The sequence below is a fragment of the Aspergillus mulundensis genome (assembly GCF_003369625.1).
Source record: "Aspergillus mulundensis strain DSM 5745 chromosome Unknown scaffold_0, whole genome shotgun sequence".
NCBI lineage: Eukaryota > Fungi > Ascomycota > Eurotiomycetes > Eurotiales > Aspergillaceae > Aspergillus > Aspergillus mulundensis.
The window spans coordinates 733,311-754,862 of record NW_020797888.1 but is presented as its reverse complement, the minus strand read 5'-3'; the positions used below and the strand labels follow the sequence as shown (position 1 = coordinate 754,862).

General features: G+C 31.4%; 4 protein-coding genes across 4 annotated transcripts; all 4 read right to left on the bottom strand.

Moving 5' to 3' along the window:
* Positions 1 to 3,986: 3,986 nt before the first annotated feature.
* DSM5745_00229 (uncharacterized protein) lies at positions 3,987 to 5,053 on the bottom strand (the record flags this gene model as incomplete). Its single annotated transcript, XM_026742245.1, has 3 exons — positions 3,987 to 4,486; positions 4,545 to 4,666; positions 4,719 to 5,053. The coding sequence occupies 3 exons, from the start codon at positions 5,051 to 5,053 to the stop codon at positions 3,987 to 3,989; spliced, it is 957 nt and encodes a 318-aa protein (XP_026608090.1).
* Positions 5,054 to 16,432: 11,379 nt separating this feature from the next.
* Positions 16,433 to 16,906, bottom strand: DSM5745_00228 (uncharacterized protein; the record flags this gene model as incomplete). Its single annotated transcript, XM_026742244.1, has 2 exons — positions 16,433 to 16,539; positions 16,588 to 16,906. The coding sequence occupies 2 exons, from the start codon at positions 16,904 to 16,906 to the stop codon at positions 16,433 to 16,435; spliced, it is 426 nt and encodes a 141-aa protein (XP_026608089.1).
* Positions 16,907 to 17,835: 929 nt separating this feature from the next.
* Positions 17,836 to 18,240, bottom strand: DSM5745_00227 (uncharacterized protein; the record flags this gene model as incomplete). Its single annotated transcript, XM_026742243.1, has 2 exons — positions 17,836 to 17,877; positions 17,902 to 18,240. 2 exons carry the CDS (start codon positions 18,238 to 18,240, stop codon positions 17,836 to 17,838), a joined length of 381 nt encoding a protein of 126 aa, XP_026608088.1.
* A 1,084-nt stretch (positions 18,241 to 19,324) lies between these two features.
* On the bottom strand, positions 19,325 to 21,090 carry DSM5745_00226 (putative MFS multidrug transporter; the record flags this gene model as incomplete). Its single annotated transcript, XM_026742242.1, has 5 exons — positions 19,325 to 19,908; positions 19,959 to 20,237; positions 20,289 to 20,418; positions 20,465 to 20,973; positions 21,033 to 21,090. The coding sequence occupies 5 exons, from the start codon at positions 21,088 to 21,090 to the stop codon at positions 19,325 to 19,327; spliced, it is 1,560 nt and encodes a 519-aa protein (XP_026608087.1).
* Between the last annotated feature and the right edge of the window lie 462 nt (positions 21,091 to 21,552).

Sequence of the window (21,552 nt, the reverse complement as noted above, 5' to 3'; positions counted from 1 at the left end):
ATTAAGCACCCGTAGGATAAGCTAATATTACTTATAATTATTTAAATAAAAAAAAATTAAAAAATATAGTAAAAAGTAGCAGCTAAGTATAAATTATTTTTAAAAATTTTTTAATATTATATAAATAGTTATTAAATATATTAGGCTGCTTATACTTTAAAGTAAAAATTATTTTTAATTAAAAAAGTATTTCTTAGGCGCTATATATTATATTAAATTAAATTTAATTTTTTTTTTAATATTAAAATACTATAAGATACTATAAATATTTTATATAAGTAAAAATATTAGTAGTTAAATTATTTATATAAGCTAGTTAATATAAACTAATACTAGGCCTTTTTATAAAAAAATAAAAAATTTATAGTTATATAAAGTAAAAAGCTTAAATATAAATACTAGTATTAAGCTAATTTTTAAATTTTTAAGTATTTTTTAAAGCTATTTAAATATGTTAAAAAAAATATAAGGTTAACTTTTAAAATATTTAAAACTTTAATAAAAAAGGCTTTATATATAAAATTCCGCGCGATTATTAGCATGTTATTTTTTTTATATAGCTTATAAAAAACTATAAAGGATTTACTATAATTAAATTTTAAAATAATAACTAAATATTTATTATAAAGTATTACGGGCTATTTAGCTAGTATTTATTTTTAATAATTATTTTTAAAAATAAGAAAGTTAATTTAAACTAGCTAATAGTATTTACTTTAAATAAAAAGGTACTTTTTATAATTTAAAATAAAAATATAATATTATAAAGCTAGTGCTTAACTAGCTAGATAATATTTTTATTTTATAAATTTTTTATATTATTTATACTTAATATAATAAGCATGTTAAATCTTTTTTTTATATCTTATTATATAATAATTATATATTTTATATTAGCTTTAAATTTATATTAACTTACTAGAATTATAATATTATTCTTGTTTATTTACCTTTTTATATTACTTATTTTTTTAGCTAATAAATATTAAAATATTTAGCCCTTTAGCTACTTAGTATAATTAAAAAATATATTAAAAATTATAAATTAATTAGTATAATATTACTTAATAAAAAATTTTTAAGATTTTTTAACAAGCCCGGGCTAAAGCTATATTTATAAATAATATTAAATTTACTTTTAAGGCCGCGGGGATTTAGCTTATTTACTTAAAAATTATATATAAAAAAGCTAGAATTAAAAAGCTAAAAAAGCAAAAGTTACTTATAATAAAAATTATAAATTTTATTAATTTTATAACTAAATTTTTAAAATAAAAAAAACCTTTAAAAAGTAAAAATAATATATTATACTAGCTTAGTATATTACTTACTAATTTTTTTAATACTTAAAATTATTTAATAAAAAAAATAGTAGTTACCTAGGCCTCCGCGTGTTATAATTTTTTTTTTTATAATTATAGCTAGTAACTTTAAAATAGCTTTTAATATTAAAAAAAGCTTAGCAAAAAAAAAATTAAGTAATATAAATTTTTATAACTTAATAAGGTTATTAAGCATGCTAATATTAAAAAGGCTTAAATAAAGTATAAAAAAATAAAGTAAAAAAAGGCCGCCGCCGCGCTCAAGTAAGCTAAAAAAAAAAATATAAAAAGGCTAAAATACTTAAGAAAAAAAAGAAAAAAAGGCATAAAATAAAGGTAAAAAAATAACGCTATTTAAAAAAAATTATTAATAAAAAGGCTAAAAAAAAGCGCCTTAATAAGCTTGCTAAAAATAAAAAAAGGTATCTTAAAAAAATTATTAAAAATAAGGCTAAGTAAAAAAGGGCTATAAAAATAATAGCTAAATATAAGGCTAAATAAAAGGCTAAATAAAAGGCTAAATTTTTTAAGTAATTTATTAAAAAAGCCTGGCTTTTAAAAGCTTTATTTATTTTTTTATTATTTTTTATTTTTATTACGCCTTTAATACCTTTATAAAGTTAAATATCTAGGCCTTTTTTACCTTTATTTTTAATATTATAAATTAGCTATATAAACTTAACTTTTATAAGCTAAATATTTTTAACTTTAGCTATTAAAACACCTAGTTACCCTAGCTATTATAAATATAATAATTTATTAATTAAATATAAGTTCCTAAATTTTTAATTAAATAATAACTTTAAAAGTTTTATAAATCCCCTTTAGTTTTATATAAAATATTATAAAGGCTTTTTATAAAGCCTTAATATATTTATTTATAGTAGCTTTAGGCTTTATAAAATATTTTTATTTAATTAATATTAAAATTTACTAAATAATATAAACCTATAGTTAATTAAAATTAAAAATTTAACTAAAACTAGCTAAAAAAACTACTTTAATAAAATTTTTAATAATCCCGCCATGTAATTAATTTAAATAAAAAAAATATATTATTTAATAAAAAAAATTTATAGTTATTTAATATAGCCTAAATTATTATAATATTATTAAGTTTATGTTATTAATATATAAATTTAGTAAATATTAATTTTAATATTATCTTAAAAATAAAGTTTTTACTAGTGGGTGGGATCTTAGTAATGGGTTGACCGCTCTACGCGGACAAGTATTCCTACCTAAGCCCCGTCCTCGCTCTTAGAACTCGAGGTTGAGTGAGTTAGGGCTAGCAGGAGTTGTCCATGCCTGGACCACTCATTCCACACACTGCAGAGCATCAAAAAGAGCAGCAAGCACCTACAACAGCTGCGCCGATTGAGGCCCAGTGTGACCATTGGCTGTCGTTGCCCCCTCCTTGGGTCCTTCTATCATGCATAAAAACATCGACTGTTCCTCGATCCTTTGTATCATCAGCGCCACCAAATGCACAATGCACCATTGAATGGCCGTCTCTGCAAGACATCTTCAAAAAGAAGGAATCCCGCAAACAGCCGAGCAATATTCCGACCGGTCGGGGGGGAGTGGCAATGTCTGAATGATTCCCGCCTTGCATTCTTGGTCCCCGTCCGGGTGATATCTATATATTTATACCTACCAATTATTAGATCAGGGTCTACATACAACCCCAGTCCCAGGACTCTGCTGCCTCCATGCACGGCATCAGCTGCGGCGCTAACGGGTGGGCGCTCGAGCCCTACCCTACCCTACCTAGTACAGGACGACAGGCCTGATTCCTCCAGCTGCAGCCTCTCGCGCGCTTGGCATGGCCCGAGCGACTGGTTGGGCGCGAGGGTGTCCCTTGTTACGTCCAAATGCTGTTGGGAATTGGGATGGTACCGTCCCTATCGTCGCTGGGCCTCCGCTGTCGCCAATCTGCGGCCGTTGCTCGTGGCCGTGGCCATGGCCGACACCTGAGGTCCCAGACAGACCCTAATGACTGAGAATGAACTTGGATGCTCTCTGGCTCCGGAGCAAGAGGGCAGTGAGATGAGATGAGACTGCCACCACCGGAGCCATCATCTACTGAAAATGCAGCAACGCGCCCGAAACCCTGGCTGATCGTGCAAAAGTCAACGCCCTGTCCAGGTACATCCCCGGCCTTGGCGCCCGAAATCCCCGAGCTTGATAGTGGACAGGAAGCGAACGACTATGCTCGCAGAAGCGAAGGCCGGATTATATTTTCGACTGGGACTGAGACTGAGACGGTGGAGCCAGGGGTGGAGGGGTCTATCTGGTGCCGGCCTTTTTCCCTAGGAAGGGTATATGGCGGGGATTTATTGAGTGGATGGGGGGAGTTGAATATACGGAGGAAAGGTAGGAGGTCGTGATGCACGATGCTGACGGATCTCTGGGCATTTGTTACCTTTCTATCCGTCTCTAGGGCCACTGTCCCCGGTACCATTCCTGCCTCCCTCCAGCTAACCCAACACCCACCAAGCTTCCTCGCAAAAGCACACAACGAAAGGTACTGCTGCCTGGGTGGATTGGAAAAGTCACTTTGGGCGACGGACTGTAGGTGTGCGAACAAGGAGGTATGTCAGCCCAACCTTCCATAATAACCTTAAGCTCCAACAATCCTCTACGCTATCCCAATCAACGAGGCTAGGGTATATCCTCTCCAGCCGCCTGCCAAGTCCCCCATTCCCAAGGTCTCTGTCCCTGCCAGCTGGAGGCTTCGCTGGTCCGATACGCAGTGTCTGGGGGCGGCCCGACCAGCGAAAACCGCTGTGGCCAGACCTGCACCCCAGTCGTCGGCTCCTCATCATCCCAGAACCCATCAACGGGGACTCCAAAGAACCGTTTCAGCATTTCAGACTTGACCGGCTTCTGCGAGGCCGTGTAGGGGATCTCTTCGGTGCTTTCCAGCACGCGCAGGAGGTACGGACGCATATACGCTGGGAGGACGGGGCTGAGGTCCGCGTGGAGGCGGGCGATCGTCATTTCGGACGCGGACGGCGACGAGGGCCCGGGTTTGATGCGGATGAGCGCGGCGGCGACGGCGCGGGTTTCGTGGTCTGGGACGCGGAGGACATGGGCTTCGGCGATGTAGGGGAGGGAGAAGATGGCGGCTTCGACGGCGAGGCGGGGAACGCGTTCGATGACTTCCCATTGGGACGGGGAGTTAGCAAGGGGTGGGAAGGGAGAGGAAGGCAGGCATACAGTCGTCGTTCTTGCGGCCGTCAAAGACGTATTCGTCGCCGTCTAGGTGGCCGATGTCGCCCGTCTTCAGGAAGCCGTCGTCGGTGAAGGAGGCCCTTGTTGCGTCTTTGTTGCCGATATACCTGACTTTGTCAGTCAGATCGCGAGTGGAACGGTATGGCAATGTGGGTATACTCTATCAACATCCACGGACTCTTGACCAGGAACTCCCCGCGAGTCTCCTCTGAGAGCTTCAGCTCAATAGCCGGGTCCGTCACCAGCCGGCCAACCGAGTTGATGACATTGGACTTCCTGCTCACATCGACCTCCGTCACGCCGCCGCCACACTCCGTCGACCCATACGCATTCTTCAGCGGCAGCCCAGCCAACGCCCACCAAAACCTCCACAGCTGCGGCGCCAAAAACGCCCCGCTACACCGGATGCGCTCAAGATTCTTGAACCCAGACACATACGCCTCTCTCTCGTCCCCCGGAAGCCCAGCCAAGTTCTCCTCATACGCCTCCTTCATCTGCCGCAGCAGAACGGGGTTGAAGATGAGAATGCTGATATGGTGGTCCCGTAGCACATCCCAGACTTCCTGCGCCGGGGCATTCTGTTTCAAGGCGTACACTTTGCAGCCCGCCAAGAGCGGGCCAATGAGGCTTGCGAATCCGCCGCGCCAGTAGGGGGGCCGGTAGCTGAGGGTTGCGCGGCCGGCGGTGGACGGGGGGCGGCTGGTGACCAGGCATTGGCGCGGGAGGACTGAGGAAAGGAATGATGAGCCATGAAGTAAATGAATTAACTAACTAACTAATTATTTAAGCTAGGTGGCTATAAAATATAAAAATATTTAAAAGTGTTAAGCACCCGGGTTATATAACCATAGGTAGTAATTTTTAATACCCCCCTTACCCGGGGTAGTAAATAAATAAAGCTATTTTAGTTTTTTAAAGTAGTAATATAAAGTTATTTTATAATATAGTAAGGTGTTTTATACTAATTATTTAAATAAAATATTAATAAGCTATTTTTTTAAATAGCTTTATAAGTTTATTAGCGGCCTACTTTATTATTAGTATATATAAAAATTTAATATTTTTGTTTAATACTTTCTGGTAAAAAAAATAATAATAAATATTAATATGCTTTAAGCAGGCGTAGTATTTAGGGTTTTTAAATATAATAATTACTTTTTAATTATTAGCATAAATAATTATAGGCCTAAAAAAATATATATACATAAAATTTAGGTATATAATATTTAGCTTAATAAAAAGTAATTAAATTTAAATAAGTTTTTAAGTTACTAGCGCCTAAGTAATATACTTTAATTTAATAAAAAAAAGTATTATACTAAGCTAATATTTTAATACCTAAAAAATTAGTCCGCTAGCAAGTTTAAAAATATATTTAAATATTAAAGTTTTTTTTATTAAATAAAAGCTAGCTTAATTAATATTAATATAGCCTTATAGGCCACCTTTATTAAATAAATAGTATAAAATAAAAAAAAAGTAATATATAAATAATAATATATATACTTAATAATAATTAAGTATTTTTAACCTAAATTACATGTGTACTTTATAACTTTAAAAACTATATGGGTAATATTAAGGCATGTATAAATTATAAGCTAAATTAAGTATTTTATTATAACTTAATAAAGTGTTATATTATTTATAAAAGCCTGGCTATTATAATTTTTAAAAACCTTTTTTATAAAATAGTGTAAAAAAAAGCTTATAGTTTTTTAAGCTAAAGTACTTAAAAATTTTAAGAATATAAAAGTGTTATAATAAAAATATCTTATTTTTATTTATATTAAATAAAATATTAACACTTAAGTAATTTTTAACTTGGCTATTATTTATTACTTTAAAAAGTTTTAAAAACTTTTATTTAAAAGCTTTGTACTAAGCATTATCCTAAAAAAGTATAAAAATATTATTAATATATATAAAAATATATAGGCTATTTTTAATAAATATTAAATAATCTACATGTAGGCGTTTAAATCCCAAAAAAATAAAAATTTTTAAAAAAAAAATATATTATTTTTTAGGTAACTACTTAAGGCTATATATTATTTTTAATAAAAGGCTATATTTACCGGCTTGCTTGTGGCTATTAAAAAGGTTAATATAAATTATTTTTTTAAATTTTATATAAAAAAATGTGGTAATAATATCTTAAAAATATAATTACTAACTAAAAAGTACTATAAGTATAATAAATACCTTAAAAAACATAGGCTTTACCACTGCGGTATACACTTTATAAAATTTTTTATTATAATATTACTTAAAGCCTTTTATAATTAGGCATGCTTTATAAGTATTATTATACTTAAGTTTAAAAACCTAGTAAGTTAGTAATAACTTTATATTTTTTTTATTAATAATATACTAAATATTATTTTAAAGTAACAAGCATATTTTTTTATAACATGTTTTATGCTAAAGTTTTGCATTTTTATAATTAAGCACCTTTTTATATATTTAAGGTTTAAACTTAAAAAAATTAGGATTTTTAAATAATATAGTATTAAATAATTTAAATATAGCTATAATAATTAAAGCGTTAATTTAATACTAAATTTACTATATAATTTTATTAGTAACTACTAGGGGCGCTGTAATAAGAAAAGTAAGAAATTTATTTTTTATTTTAGGATTAATACTAAAAAACTAAACACTATTTATATTTAGTATTTTTTTAAAATATTAAAATAGCTTTATAATACATGTAAAGTATTTAAAGGGCTTAAAACTATAAATTTTAGCTATAATATAATACTTATATTTAATAAAAGTTAAATTATATATATTTCCCTTATTAAAAATGTTTTTTATTATAAAAAAAGGTAAATATTAAAAATCCGGAGGAAAGCAAGCATTATTAAGATTATTTTTAATAATAATTAAAAGTAAAACGCCTGTTGCTTTATACTTTTTTATTTAAGTAAAAATTTTTTTTAAAATTATAAGCACTTTTTTAAACTACAAGCAAAGCCTTTATAAATATTTTAGTAGGTATTTATATAAAAATTTAAGGCGTAAATAAAACTAACTAAAGTTATAATTTATTTAAATAATTATAAAGTTACAGGAACTTTGTAAAAGTATATTTAGCCTTTTTAATATTATTAATTTATTTATACTAATATATTAAGGTATTAAAATTATATAAGGTAGTTACTTAAGGTAACTTAATATTATTAATTTTTTTAAAAATAATATCGCGCATGTATTTAATCTTTTTTATTTTAATATTATAAACTTTATATAAAAAGTTTAAATAACTAATAAAGCGGCCTTTAGCCATGTAAAAATCTAGTTTTATTTAATACTTTTTTTAAAAAATAAAATACTAGTATTTATAACCTAAAGCGCGCTATTTTAAGGTATTAGGTTATTTACTAGTAAAAGCTTTATAAAATAATATTCCTATATAATTATTAAAAATATAATTTTAAAAAAATATAATTATAAAAATAAGGTGCCCCTAAAATTATTTAAAAGTTTAATATATTATTATAATTACTATAAGCGGCTTTACAAGGTAATAATTTTTAATTTTAAAAATATTATTAAGCTAAAAATTATATATAGGCGCTGGGTCCTATATTTTACCTTTATTTTAAAAATATTTAACAAGCATAACATGCTTTTTAGTATTATTATTATAAACATGCTTTATATTAATATTATACTAGGTTTTAAAATAGTTTTTTAAAAAAATATACTTTTTTAGTAATTTATTTTTATCACGGAGTAAAAATACTTAATAAAAATAAGTTATATTATTTATAAATATTATAAAGTAATGTTTTTTATTATATTTATATATAAAGATTAGTTTATAAATATTAAAATAAATAAAATCTCTGGGTTTTATATAAATCTTATAATAATTTTCTAGTAAAAAATAATATTTTTTACTTATTAAGTATAGCTTGTAAAAATACTTAAGGCCGCCCTTTTTAAGCTTTAGGCCTTTAATATTTTAAATAATTTAGTATATTTTTTACTTACTCGCGTGGGCTAAGTAATAATATATTAATTTAATAAAAATTAACTTTAAATTTACTTTAAAATTAATATTAAAAAATAGCTTTATTATAGTAATAAGCAAGCTATTAACTTTTAGTATATTTATAAGCTTTATAAAAAATTAACTAGTTATATAAAAATAATAATAATTATTTAAAATTATAGTATACCCTTTAGCCTTACTATTTTATAAAAAAAATTTATTATTTTTATTTAAAAGTATTTACACGCCTGCCTTAGCAAGCTAGTATATTAAAATAAGATTATAAGCTAGCGCAGGCGCTAGCTAAATATTTTTTAAAATAAAAGTTTTAATATATATTATTAAGTTTAAAAGTATAAAATTAATTATAATATTACTATATTTTTTAGTAAAAAAAGGCGTGCTTATAGTAGTTTTTACCTTAATAATATAAGTTATAAAAAATATAAAATTATATTAAAAAAAGTTATATAATATAATAAACCTAAATTAAGTATTTAAAAATAAAATTTTTTTATTATACTATTATAGGCCGCTACATGGTATTTTATATTAATATAATTAAAAAAAAATAGTAAATTATTATTTATTAATAATAGCTAGTATTACTAAGAAGCGCCTTGCTATTATTATTATTATTAATAAAGGTGTTAATTATATATATTACTTTAAACCTTATTAGCTTAATTATTATATAGTTATTAACTAGTATAATAAGCTCTAAAGGGATTTTAAAAATTATTATATTTATATAAATTATATTTATTATATTTATTATATCCCCCTTAATCGCGGCTTTTAAATATACTAAAAAAATTATAATTATAATAGCCTTTATAGCCTTATTTATAAAAGCTAGGATTATAAAAATAAAATATGCCTTGGGGGCCACGAGAACTAGTTTACTTTATTAATTAATACTTAAAAAAAAAGTAATTACCTAAAACACCGTGATAATAACACTAAATAAAGTTAATATTTTTTATAAATAAATTATTTTTAAAGATCTTATTAATAATTAACTTTTTTTTATTTTTATTTTTATTTTTTTTATTTATTATATTTATAAAAAGCATGTTAAAAGTTACTTTAAGTAACTTTTTTTTTATTTAGCAGCGCTGCGCGTACTATAAAAAAAATATATATATTTTTTATTTTATAAATTATTAAATTATAAGATATTTTTAGTTAAGTAATCCAAGCTTTATAAAACTTTATATTTTAAATTATAGTAAAAAAAAAATAAACCTTTATTTAAAGGGGTAACTTAAGTTTTTAATACCTTAATTTAATAATAGTATTTTTTTATTTATTTAATTAAATAATTTTATTTTATATATTTATAAGCTTTATTATAAAAAGCTTATTTTAAATATTATAAGCTATTATATAGCTATAAGGCTTGTAAAGGGCCTTAAGTAAGTTAAAAGCCTTTTTTAAATTATATATAATATAAAGGTTTACCTAAATAAATAAAGTATAAGTATTTTAAAAAATTATAAGTGCTATAAACCTTTTTTTATTATATTTTTTTATTTTTTTATTATATATGTTTTTTAATTTTTTATTATATGTAATAATTTTCTTGTATAAGTATTTAATTTTTACTATAAAAATATTAATATTATTATTAAGTTTTACCTTTTTATAATAGGTTTTTTTAATAAATTTATTATTTTATAAGTTATAAAGGTCTGGTTTTGCAGGCATTAAGTAATTACCTTAAAAAATTTATTAAAAAAAAAGTTAAAGCCTTATAGTCTAATTTTTAATAATTTTATTTATTAAAAATAATTTTTTTTATTAAGCTTAATAATTAAGTTAGCAATTTTTACCTTATTAGTAATAATAAAAAAGCCTTTTATTATAGTATTAACACTTAAAGCATTAAACTTAAAAGTAAAAATAGGTAAAAATTTTTTATATAAAATAATATAGTTACTAGGGCTAGCCTAGTAATTATAGTTTATATATTTATAAATAAAAAAAAAGTAATAAAACCTAGGTAAAGCAAGGGCTTATAACCTAAGAAAAAAAATAATAAGCTATAAAATAAATAAATTAACTAACTAACTAACTATTTAAGCTAGGTGGCTATAAAATATAAAGATATTTGGGAGCGCCAAGCACCCGGGTCACGTGACCACGGGCAGTGATCCTTGACAAGGACGGCGGCTTTGGGGATCCCTGTTGAGGCGCCCGAGGTGAACATGACGATCCCGGGGCCGCGGGGATCGAGAGGCAGAGTTGGGTCAATGGTGATTGCTTGGGTGGTGGTGGAAGCTGAGGGTGTGGCGGGGGAGTCCGTGGTGACTGCGATGCAGGTAAACTGGGCGTTTCCGTGATCTTGGACGTGATGGGCTATTTTGGTGGCTCTTGGAGATGAAAGCTTGGAGATTGTATCTAGCTAGGCCACAATAGTAAAGCTATACTTAGTATAGTTAACTAAGCTAATAGGCAAGGGCTATAATAAAATAAGTAATATATTATATTTTAATACCCCCCTTACTAAAAGCCCTACTAAAAAAATAAAGCTAAATATATTTTTTAAATAAAAAGTAAATAATAAAATATAAAATAATAAAAAATAAGTAAGGTGTTATAGTAGGCCGCCCTTGTATATAAATAAAATAAAAATTAAAATAAAAAATTATAAAGTTATTTAAAAATCACCCCTTTTATTAAGGTATTTTATACTAAGTTACTTAATAAAATAAAAATATTAAACTTACTTAAGGGGCTTAGTAAGGCTGTTAATAGCTTATTTTTTAATATTAATATAAATAAATTTAATATTACTAGTAGCTATTTTTTTATAAATAAAGTAATATTTAATTACCACGTGCTTTATATAAGTATAAAATTTTAAATTTTTTAATAAGATAATCGCGCCTTAATTATTTATATAAATAAGTATTAATTTAATAAAAAGTATTTATATTAAAGCAAGGCGCGAGATATTAAGTTTAATAAAAAAAAATTAAAGCTATAATAGTTTTTAAGTTATAACTACCTAAAAAATATATTTTAATTTTATTAATAAAAGGGCTATAATAAACTATTTTTTAAAAAACTAGCTAATTAGCCTATTAGCTATTTTAAAAATATATTTAAAAATAAAAATATAATTATTAGCGTGAGCGCTGGCCTAATTAATATTATAATATTTAATAAGGCCTTTACCTTTATACTAATAAAAAATAGTAAGGTTTTTTAATATTTTAAGGTAGTAAAAAACGCGTGTTAGGGCTATAATATAATTTTTTTAAAAATTTATTATATAATAAAATAAAAGTATAATAATAAAAAAAATATTTAGGCATGTATTAATAAAAATCTAAATAAAAGTATTAATTTATTTTTAATATAAAAAAATCTTTTTTATTAAGGCCTTGCTATTAAACTTTTATAATATAATTTTAAAATTATATAAAATTATAAAATTTTTATAGTTTTTAAGGCTAAATTACTTTAAAATATTTTTAATATAGTATTTTTAAAAAAAATAAATATTATTATTTATATAATAAATATTAATATTAATAAAGCAAGTAAGTACTTTATTATTAATAATCTTAAAAACACCTTTAAGCGCCTTAATAACCTTTATAATATTATTTATAAATAAAAAAAAAAGCATAATATTATTTATATAAAAAAAAATAAATACTTAGCTATAAGTAAAAACTAAATAATTTATATATGTTTTAGTAAATTTAAGCAAGGTAAAAAGGCTAGTAAGTATTTTATACCACTTTTTTAGTAATTATTTTAGGCTATATAAGATTTTTAAAAGTAAATTATATTTACTAGCAATCTTACTACCCTTAGGCAGCTTAATAAAGATTTTCTTAAGAAAATTTACATATAAAAAAGTAGTAATAATATTAAAAAAGTATAATACCTAGCTATAGCAGGTAGCTAGTATAATAAAAAGTTTAAAAAATATTAATTTAATAATAGCTATATATACCTTATAAATCTTATAATTATAGCTAGTAATTTAGTAAAAACCTTTAATAATTAAGTAAGCTTTATAAGTGCTGTTATACTTAATTTTAAATATTTATTTAAGGTTAAGAAGTTATATTTTTTTTTAATAATTAATAACACACCACGTGTTATTAAAAAAATAATTATTTAATTTTTTATAAATAGCTATATATTATTTATTTACCTTTAAATAAAAAACTATATTTATATATATTTTTAGCTTATAACTAATATTATTTAAGGTTTTAAAAATAAAGTTTTATTTATTTAGCTTGCTAAAGTTTACCGCAAGAATAATATTATTAATAAAGTTATTAAGGGCAAGCTTATAATTCACGAGAAACCGCGCAAGATAATTTAAAAAAAGGTTAGGATTATATATAAAAAAAAGTTTATTTATACTTATTAATTTAAGGTGCTTTTTTATAATTTAACTTAGCTTTTTTAAATAATTTAAGTAATATATCTTACTTTTTAAAAGTAAAAAATATTAAATATTAGCCCTTAAGGCACGGGTGCGCTTTACTAGGCTATTATAAATTTTATTAATTATATTTAAATTTTTTTTTAAAAAAAAAAGGGGGGGTTTAAAGTAAAATAATATTAAGGCTTTATATTATATAACCCCTAAACTAAGAAGTTTAGTATAAGTATTAAAAAAAATACTAATTAATTAGTATTTTTAAAGCCACTCCGGGTTATAAGTAGTATTATTAAAAAGGTTTTTTTAAAATAGTTTTTTTTATTTTAAATTTGCTTTAAAAGGTTAAGAAATAAGGTTATAAAAAATAAAAAAGTTTTTATAAATATTTAATAAAGTTTTAAAGCCTGGGGGCGTATATTTTTGCTTTTAAAAATATAACTTTTTTTTATTTACTTTACTAGTAATAAGGCGTAAAATATTAAAATTATATTTATTAATAAGTAGTAGGAAAAAAGTACTTAACTTTTTAAAAATAATATTATAGGTAGTAATAACTTGCTTTAATTTTAAGTTATAAACTTTATATAAACTTTTAAAATATTTAATAAAGCAGCCCTTGGCCATGTAAGGGTTAATTTTTATTTTATATATTTTTTTAAAAATAAGGTAAAAGTATTTATATTTTAGCACGCGCTAGTAAAAAATATTAGGTTATATTTTATTAAGTGCTTTATAGGGTGTTTTATTAATAGTTTTATAATAAAAATAATTATAAATATAAATAATAGTAAGAACTAGGTAATTTTAAAAAAACTTTAAAAGTTAGTTTTCCGTTATAATAAATATAACTAGTTTAATAATATAATAATTTTTTATTTTAATAATTAAATTTAGTGCTAAGCAATATTTTAGTATTAAATTAAAAATAATACTATAGTTTTTATAATATAACTTAAGTAGTTAATATTTTAAAATATTATTATAGTAAATATACTTTATTTTTAACTTTAGTTATATTTGCAGCTAGTTACAAAGTTAAAAAAATTTTTTAAAAAGTTTTTTTTTTTTTTTATAATAAATACCTAGCAAAACCAGGAGGCCTTATTAATAAATATAATAAAGTATAAGGTGCTTATTTACCCGCGTATTAATATAGGCCTATAAATATTTATATATATAATATTATTTAGCTAGCAGCCAAAATTCCTGGTTAAATTTTACTTTACTAAAAAAAATATTATTTTTTTATTAATAATATATAACTTGCACTATTTAACTAGCAAGCCCTTATATAATTTAAGGCTAATAATATATTAAAAAAAAATTTTAATTTTTTTTTTAAATACGTGGGCAGCCCGTTAGTAAGCTAAATATATAAAAATTACCTTATTAAAAATTTTTACCCTGGCTATTATTAAACCCTTGGGTAAAATTATATTTTAACTAAGTATAAAAATATTTATAAGCGCGGTAATTACCTTAAGAAAAGTATTAATATTTAAATAAAAATAATAATAGGATTTAAGTAAGGTGGCATATATAACTAAGGATTTACACTATGTAAGTTTAATAGTAATATTAATATTAAATATTATATAAATATTATTATTTATAAGCTATTTAATTAATAATAAATTATAAGCTAAGCTAGGCGCGTACTAAATATTTTTTAATAAAAAACTTTTAATTTATTGCGTACTAAACTTATTAATAACACTTAATATAATATTATTATAGCCTTTAATAAAAAACTTGCTATTATTAGTTATTTTAACTAAAACTTTAATATATTTAAATAATATAAAGTTATGCTTAAAGTATATTATATAATAAAAGGTGCTAAAGTTAAGTATTTAATTACTATTAGTAGCTAGTTTAATATTTATATAAGTTAATTTAATATAAAAATCTAGCTTATTTATACTAAAATTTAATAATTATATAAACGCGGAGTTCGCGTATATAAAGTTAAAGTTAATATTAATTATATTAATGCCTAAAAAAGCCTATAAAATATTAGGTAAAGGTGCTAACAGGGGACCTTAAGTTAATTCCTAAGCTAATTATTATAAAGTACTAGCAGCGGTATTTTTTACCTATATAATATTTATAAAGGCAAAGATACCGCGGCCTTCTTTACCTTTTTTTTTTTTATAATATTTAAATTTATTATTGTAGCCTTAATAGGCGCTAGTACTAGCACTTTTAAAGTTATTACCTTTATTTTATAATTAGGTGTTTACTGGATTTCTAACACAGGTAAAAAAAAAATAATTACTATATAATTAATAATATATATACTATATAATATTATAATTTTTAATAAAAATAAAGCTATTATAACCAAAGCGGCCGGTGGCGTTAGTAATATATTAAGTAATTTTAAATATTTATATTTAATTAAGTTTAAACTATAGGAATAGTAAATAAATATTATTAATACTTTAATAAAATATTATATATAGCTAAGTAATAAAGGGCTATATATTATATAAGCTAAAAATTACTATAATAAAAAAATATTATATAGCCTATTAATTAAGGGTTTAAATAATTACTAGCTTAGTAATAGCGTTCCTAAATTTTATAAGAAATTATTTTAATTACTAATTAATATATTTTATTATATTAAGTGTTTACTAGCTTTTTAAAAAAAAACTAGTACTAAATAAGTTATATAACTTTTATAGGTAGTAAAAGGCTTGGGCAGCGCTTTAAAGGCTAAAAATTTAATTTATATATTATATATAAAGTATTAATTATAAAAATAATAATAAAAAAAATTATATTATATTTAGCGCCCTTACTTTACTTTTATTTTAATATTTTAAAAAGTTTAAATATTAATTTAGTTTTTAATAATAAGCTTAGTAACTTAATTTTAAGTTATGTTATTTTTATTAATATATTTTATAATAATAACAGCTTGCTTTAGTAAATACTTATAAAAAAAAAACTTTTTTAATAATAATAGGCTAAAAATAAGGCAGTTTAAATTAAAGTATAATTTTAAAGAATTTACGCTATAAATAATAGTTTTTTTAATTATTAAGCCATGTAATAACTTTATAAAGGTTAAAAATAATAATAATAATATTAGCTATATTATAAATAAATTTTTATATAGCCTTAATATATAAAAATAGCATAAAAATTATATAAAATAAGTAATTAAAAAATTTATATTAAGTGGCTAAAAATCCTAATATTATATAAAAATATTTTTAACTTAATAAATATTTAAAGTAAATAAATTTTAAAAAAAGGTAGTAATAAAAAAAGTAATTATATATAAGTAAATATAATATTTTAATAAAAAAAGCTACCTAGGGCATATAACCTTTTAAAAATAAAAGCTTAAAAATTATATTTAGCTAGGCTATAATAGTAAAGCTATACTTAGTGTGGCTAACTAAGCTAATAGGCGAGGGCTATAGTGGGGCGAGCAGTATACTACGCTCCGACAGTGGCGTGCTGGATGTTGGATTCTCCGGTGAGGAGGGCGGGAGACTCTGCGATTGACACGTAGTGCTGGGCTTCCACGGGGAGGATACCAGGGGCTTTCATACAGCGCGTCAGTGAGGTTCTGTAGCCAGCATTCTACCTACCAAGCGGAATACAGGCGCCACCAAGGGCTCGAATAGCGAAAAAGGCAACGATGAATTCGTATCCTCCGCGTGTTATAGCAGCAATATAAGGGCGCTCTTGCCGCACAAGGCCGCGGGCATCTAGGGCTGAAGGGTGAAGAGCTTGTTTCAGAGATTCCCAAGTACGAACAACATCAAACAAAAGCTGCGGATAGGACTTCGTGTAGCCATAGTCATCGAAGATGATGGGCTCAGTAGTTGTCCGGGATGCCTGGAGTAGCTTGACCAGGATCGGGTCTGCCGGCAGCGTCGCCGGGGTTTCGGAGGGGAGGGATTGCATGTGTTGGAGCTGATGCGGGCTCAATGGAACAAGGTGAATCATTACGTATCCTTTGTATGGGGACAGGCTGAGAATTTATACTCCGTGATGGGCCTTCGCCACCGGTCTTACAGGGAGCTCCCTGGCACGCTGTCACACCTGGATACTCCCAAGGTAGACTATTGGCTGTCTAGAAGAACTCTACAACGAACTGGTTCGACTTCACTGGCTCAACCTTGCTGCAAAGAGTTATCTTACCCTCCGATCATTGGGATCATCCTTCCGAAGCTGACAATGCTTTCTCAACCATACCCTCGTCCTCGAATCACTGGACAACTCCAGACCCTAATCTCCAGGGCCGTTAGCCGGGGCCGTGAAGATTTCTGAAAAAAAGTTTCAATCAAGTTTTGTAAGGTGGTTAGGGCCCTTAGAAGTAATCCTCTTCCAATCGAGTCATTGTCAGCACCCTCCTCCACGGGCAACTCCCTTGGAAAGCCATAGTTATGCTTCTGCAGGATGCCCCTCTTGTTAATTAACGCCTCTGACCTCCAAAGTCTTCAGCTTCGGGAAAGGGCCATCCACACCAGCAGCCCGAATCAGGTCTTTGATCTGCTCAGTCATACCCTCCTAGCTCTCGCAATCCAGGAACCCCTCAATAACGAGGTGCCCAGAGCCGGCGGCAGCATATGCAGAAGACTGCTAGTCGGCAATCCATCTTTCAAACAAGCATGTTCGCGCAGAGCCTGAGGCTTTTCAAGACAGGGAAATCCGCAAAGGACCCTGCGAATTCGGCGTCGTCGCCTCGGTACTCTGATCTGTCCTTGATAGAGTAGCAGATTGCTAGCTCCTGCAGCGACTGGCGGTGGCGATGGAGATGGGGAGTCGGATGGAAACAGGCTGGTCTGAAGCCTGATTCCCAGACACGGTCATTGCGCGTGCTCGTAGACAAACTATTCCAGACGCTTGCAGGGGAGGATTCGTTCGGGGGAGACCTAGCTCGTGAATAAGGAGTTGACGCGATGTGCTTGACGGTGGAGAATGGCTCGTATGGACGGTTGTCGAGTTCGCTCTCGGACTCGGACTGGCCACCCTGCATGCTGAGACTCCCGTCCGATCTCGGCCATCAGGGCGCCATGCCACGCGCAGTCTTCTTGGTATTCCTCCCTGAGGCTGCCGTCACGGATATGGCCCAGTGTCATGCTGAAGAGGGACGGAAGACCGAAGAACGGGAGGACGTAGTTGCTAGTCTCGCTCTCTGGGTTGTTGGAGCTGATAATTGTGTGCTTGAGGTTGGAAAACACGGGGGTGGAATAGGAGTGAGCCAGGGCCCTGCTGGACGTGATACATTGGAGCATGGCGTTCGTTTACGATTCGGAGAGAGACCGGGATGGGTATGGCAGTTTAAGAACTTCGAGGTACCTAAAGGAAGGAGCGGTAATAGTGCAGCGAGCCAGGCGTCTTGATCAGCCCATTCCGTGTAGCTGGCTTTCCAGGCCTCGGTCTCGTCTCGCAACTCTTCTGAGGAGGTGGCGGGCTGGAATGCACTCTCAAAAAGGGGCTGCATGATATTGGAGTCGTCGTGGACATCGAACTCGCTTCTTTTGTGAGAGTACGCGGCCGTGCCCTGGAGCGCTCTTACAGACTCTGCATCTTTCCGGTTTAGGGTGAAGTGATGTGTCAGGCGGGAGAATTGCCATACATCTTCCTGGTCAAATTCCAGCTGTTCGAATGTGCGCTGGGCAAGGAGAGTATGAAGGTCGTGGCTCGAGCCGGCGAGATAAAGGACATCTTTGTGGCCAAGATGGTCGGTGATCATGAGAATCAGTTCAGGAGGAAGTGTGGAGAAACCTCTTCACTGATGCCTTTACTGCGAATCTCATCGGAACCATCCATGGGCTCTCCAGCCCCAGCCTTCACTGCCAGGGTCCAGGCAGGAAGCCAGGGCCAGATCAGGACTAGACATCATTTCTGACCTTACTCAAGGCTAAACCATCTTCAAGACAACAGCCGCCGGGTCCTCGAGACGCGAAGACATAAGAAAAAGACATTGTCTAGCAATCCCTGGTGAGCTCGGACTGAGGCATGTTTAGAGGTCATGACAAGGTTTGGAAGAGGATTCTTATTAATAGAAACTAGGCTGGGCCTGGGACTGAGGCAGGTCGCCCTTCCAGGGCTTCTTCGGACACCAGGTCCAGGGTACTAAGGATCACAGCAAACCATGGTCAGTACGGATAGGTATCAGCTGCTCAAAATTCAAGCAATAATTCTTATTTGCAATGTCTTGTCTATCTAGAGGAACCTCATGCAGATAGATGCGTACTTTTATTGAAAGTGATCAATCGTGCTCGGCCCAGTCGTGGGTAAGTCAGGGCTGTCTCTTCCTACCTAGCTCCCCCCAGCTCAGCCCATGTTGCTCCCTTCAGCATAAGCCAAAGACAACTAACACTCTCCAGACTCCATCCTATTCCCACGAGACTCAGACTCAGACTCGCGCTCATCCCGAACAAGCATCTGACAAAACGCGCTTCTATTCCTCACCCACGACCCCTTCCAAAACAACACATACGGAATCGGCACACAAGCAACACTCACGAACCCAACAAGAGACGTTGCCCAGCCAACACCAAGAGCCGCATACATTGGTTTGGCAGCGACCGGGAGCGCCGCACCAAGCATACTGCGCACGATCACGGAGCTCGCCAGCGCGCTCGCCGAGTATATCTTGTACGCGTCCGTGACGTAGATGAGGAGCGAGGTGAAGATGGACTGGTATCCGAAGCCGAAGAAGAGGCCCGAGAGGACGGGGACGATCCAGTGGATGGATGGCGCAGCGGTCCAGGCAAGCCAGAAGAGCGAAATTGTGATTGCGATGCTGCCGATGCAGGAGATTGGGAGGCGGTGCGTTTCCGGGCTGAATGTTACGGGGAGGAAGCAGATTCGGCGTTTTTCGTTTAAGAGAGCGGAAGTGTACTTTGAGTCCCAGGCTATTGCCACCAGTGCGGTCGAGGCGGCGCCAATACCAACTACAGATTATCAGTAGTGAATGGGTGGTGGTGATAGGTAGGGAGCTTACGTGGGAGGAGTGTCAAGGAGGTCGTTTGGATGCTGAAGTTGTAAATCTCGGGGAAGATTATAGGGTAGGCCTGGAAGTAGAAGTAGACGAGCGCGTAGACGATGCCAACGTATATCGATGTGAAGAGGATAATCGGCTCGAAGATCAACATGTACAGCGGTCGTAGAAAAATGGTCTTGAGGTCTTTGTCGAACTTGGACACGGGGGCTGATATCTCTTTTCCGAGCTTCTTGCTCAGCTCGGCGGCATGACGCTTAAGAATCACCGGGCCAAACGTCTCTGTGATGCAGTCAGTATTGCTTGACTCTTGAGCCGTGGCCAGGGACGTACCTGGTAAGAAGATGAGTCCGACTAATGTGACGCCTGCACATATCAGATCTACCCAGAAGCACCATCGCCATCCATACTGGGACACAAAGCCGGAAATAATGGGTCCGATGATAGGTCCAAAGCTTGCTACCTACTACACGTCAGCAAGAGCGAGAGAGTTGACTCGAATGACGTACAGCCATGTAGAATGCCATCGCTATGCCGCGTGCCCGAGCCTCGTAGATATCCGCATAAGCCCCTCCAACAACAGTCTGAGGAGACGCGCCCATGCTCCCGCAAACGAAGCGAAAGAAAAGGAGCAACTGCCAGTTGGGAGCAAGAGCAGAAGCCAGGGTAAACAAGAAGAACACAACAAAGCTATACAGCAGAACGGGACGCCGTCCAATCGTTTCGCTCAGTGGACTCCAGAGCACAGGACCAACGACGTATCCTAGCAGAAAGATACCAGTGGGCAGACTGCTTTCGTGCTTGTTTTGGACCTTGAAATCGTCGATGATATAAGGGACGGCATTGCTGGGAAGCGACGAGGCAAGAGCGCTATTCATGACGGACAAGAGGGCAAAGATGAAAACGTAGAGTTTCTTGGGAAACGGCCATTTGTAGGGGTTCTTCTCTGGGCAATCGTCGAACGTGATCACGGTAGGGGTCGGCGGAGTCGAGGGCACAGAATTGCAGAGAGTCAAGGCTGAGATTCCATCCGAGTCTCGGTCAGTATAGGCACAACAAGCCCAGGAAGCGACATACCCGACACAACAATGGGCGAAGGCTTCTCCATCTGGGTAACTCGAGACTTTGCAGCCATTGTGTTTCTACCTTGGTACCTGATGCTTGCAGTCGGAGAATTGAGTGCTGCAATCGCGCGCCTGTGGTGATTAAGTATCAGAGTCGAGACTCCACAATTGAGGTCAATTCACTCCAAGTTTGCTCCTTGACTCAGAGAAACTTATTCGGCCCGGCCAGACACATGCACAATGCTGCCTTGTTTCCGGTTCTAGCAAATTCCCCAATAGCATTGCAGTGAATGCAGGCTTGTTGTGCTCATGTCGGCCCCGATGCCGGCACCGATCGGACCCGACCATGGCCGGTTCAGGGCCTGACTCGGCCAGCGACCACGTAGACTTGCCATTGGAGGATTGGGACGCAACGCAGTATTATGCAGCTACCAGCCCTGTGACCCATGATCCATTGGCCTTTCGGGTCTGGCCAAGCTGTCAAAGCAGGCATCTGCGCTTCATTGTCAGGAGGCAGACTGTGAATGGAAAGG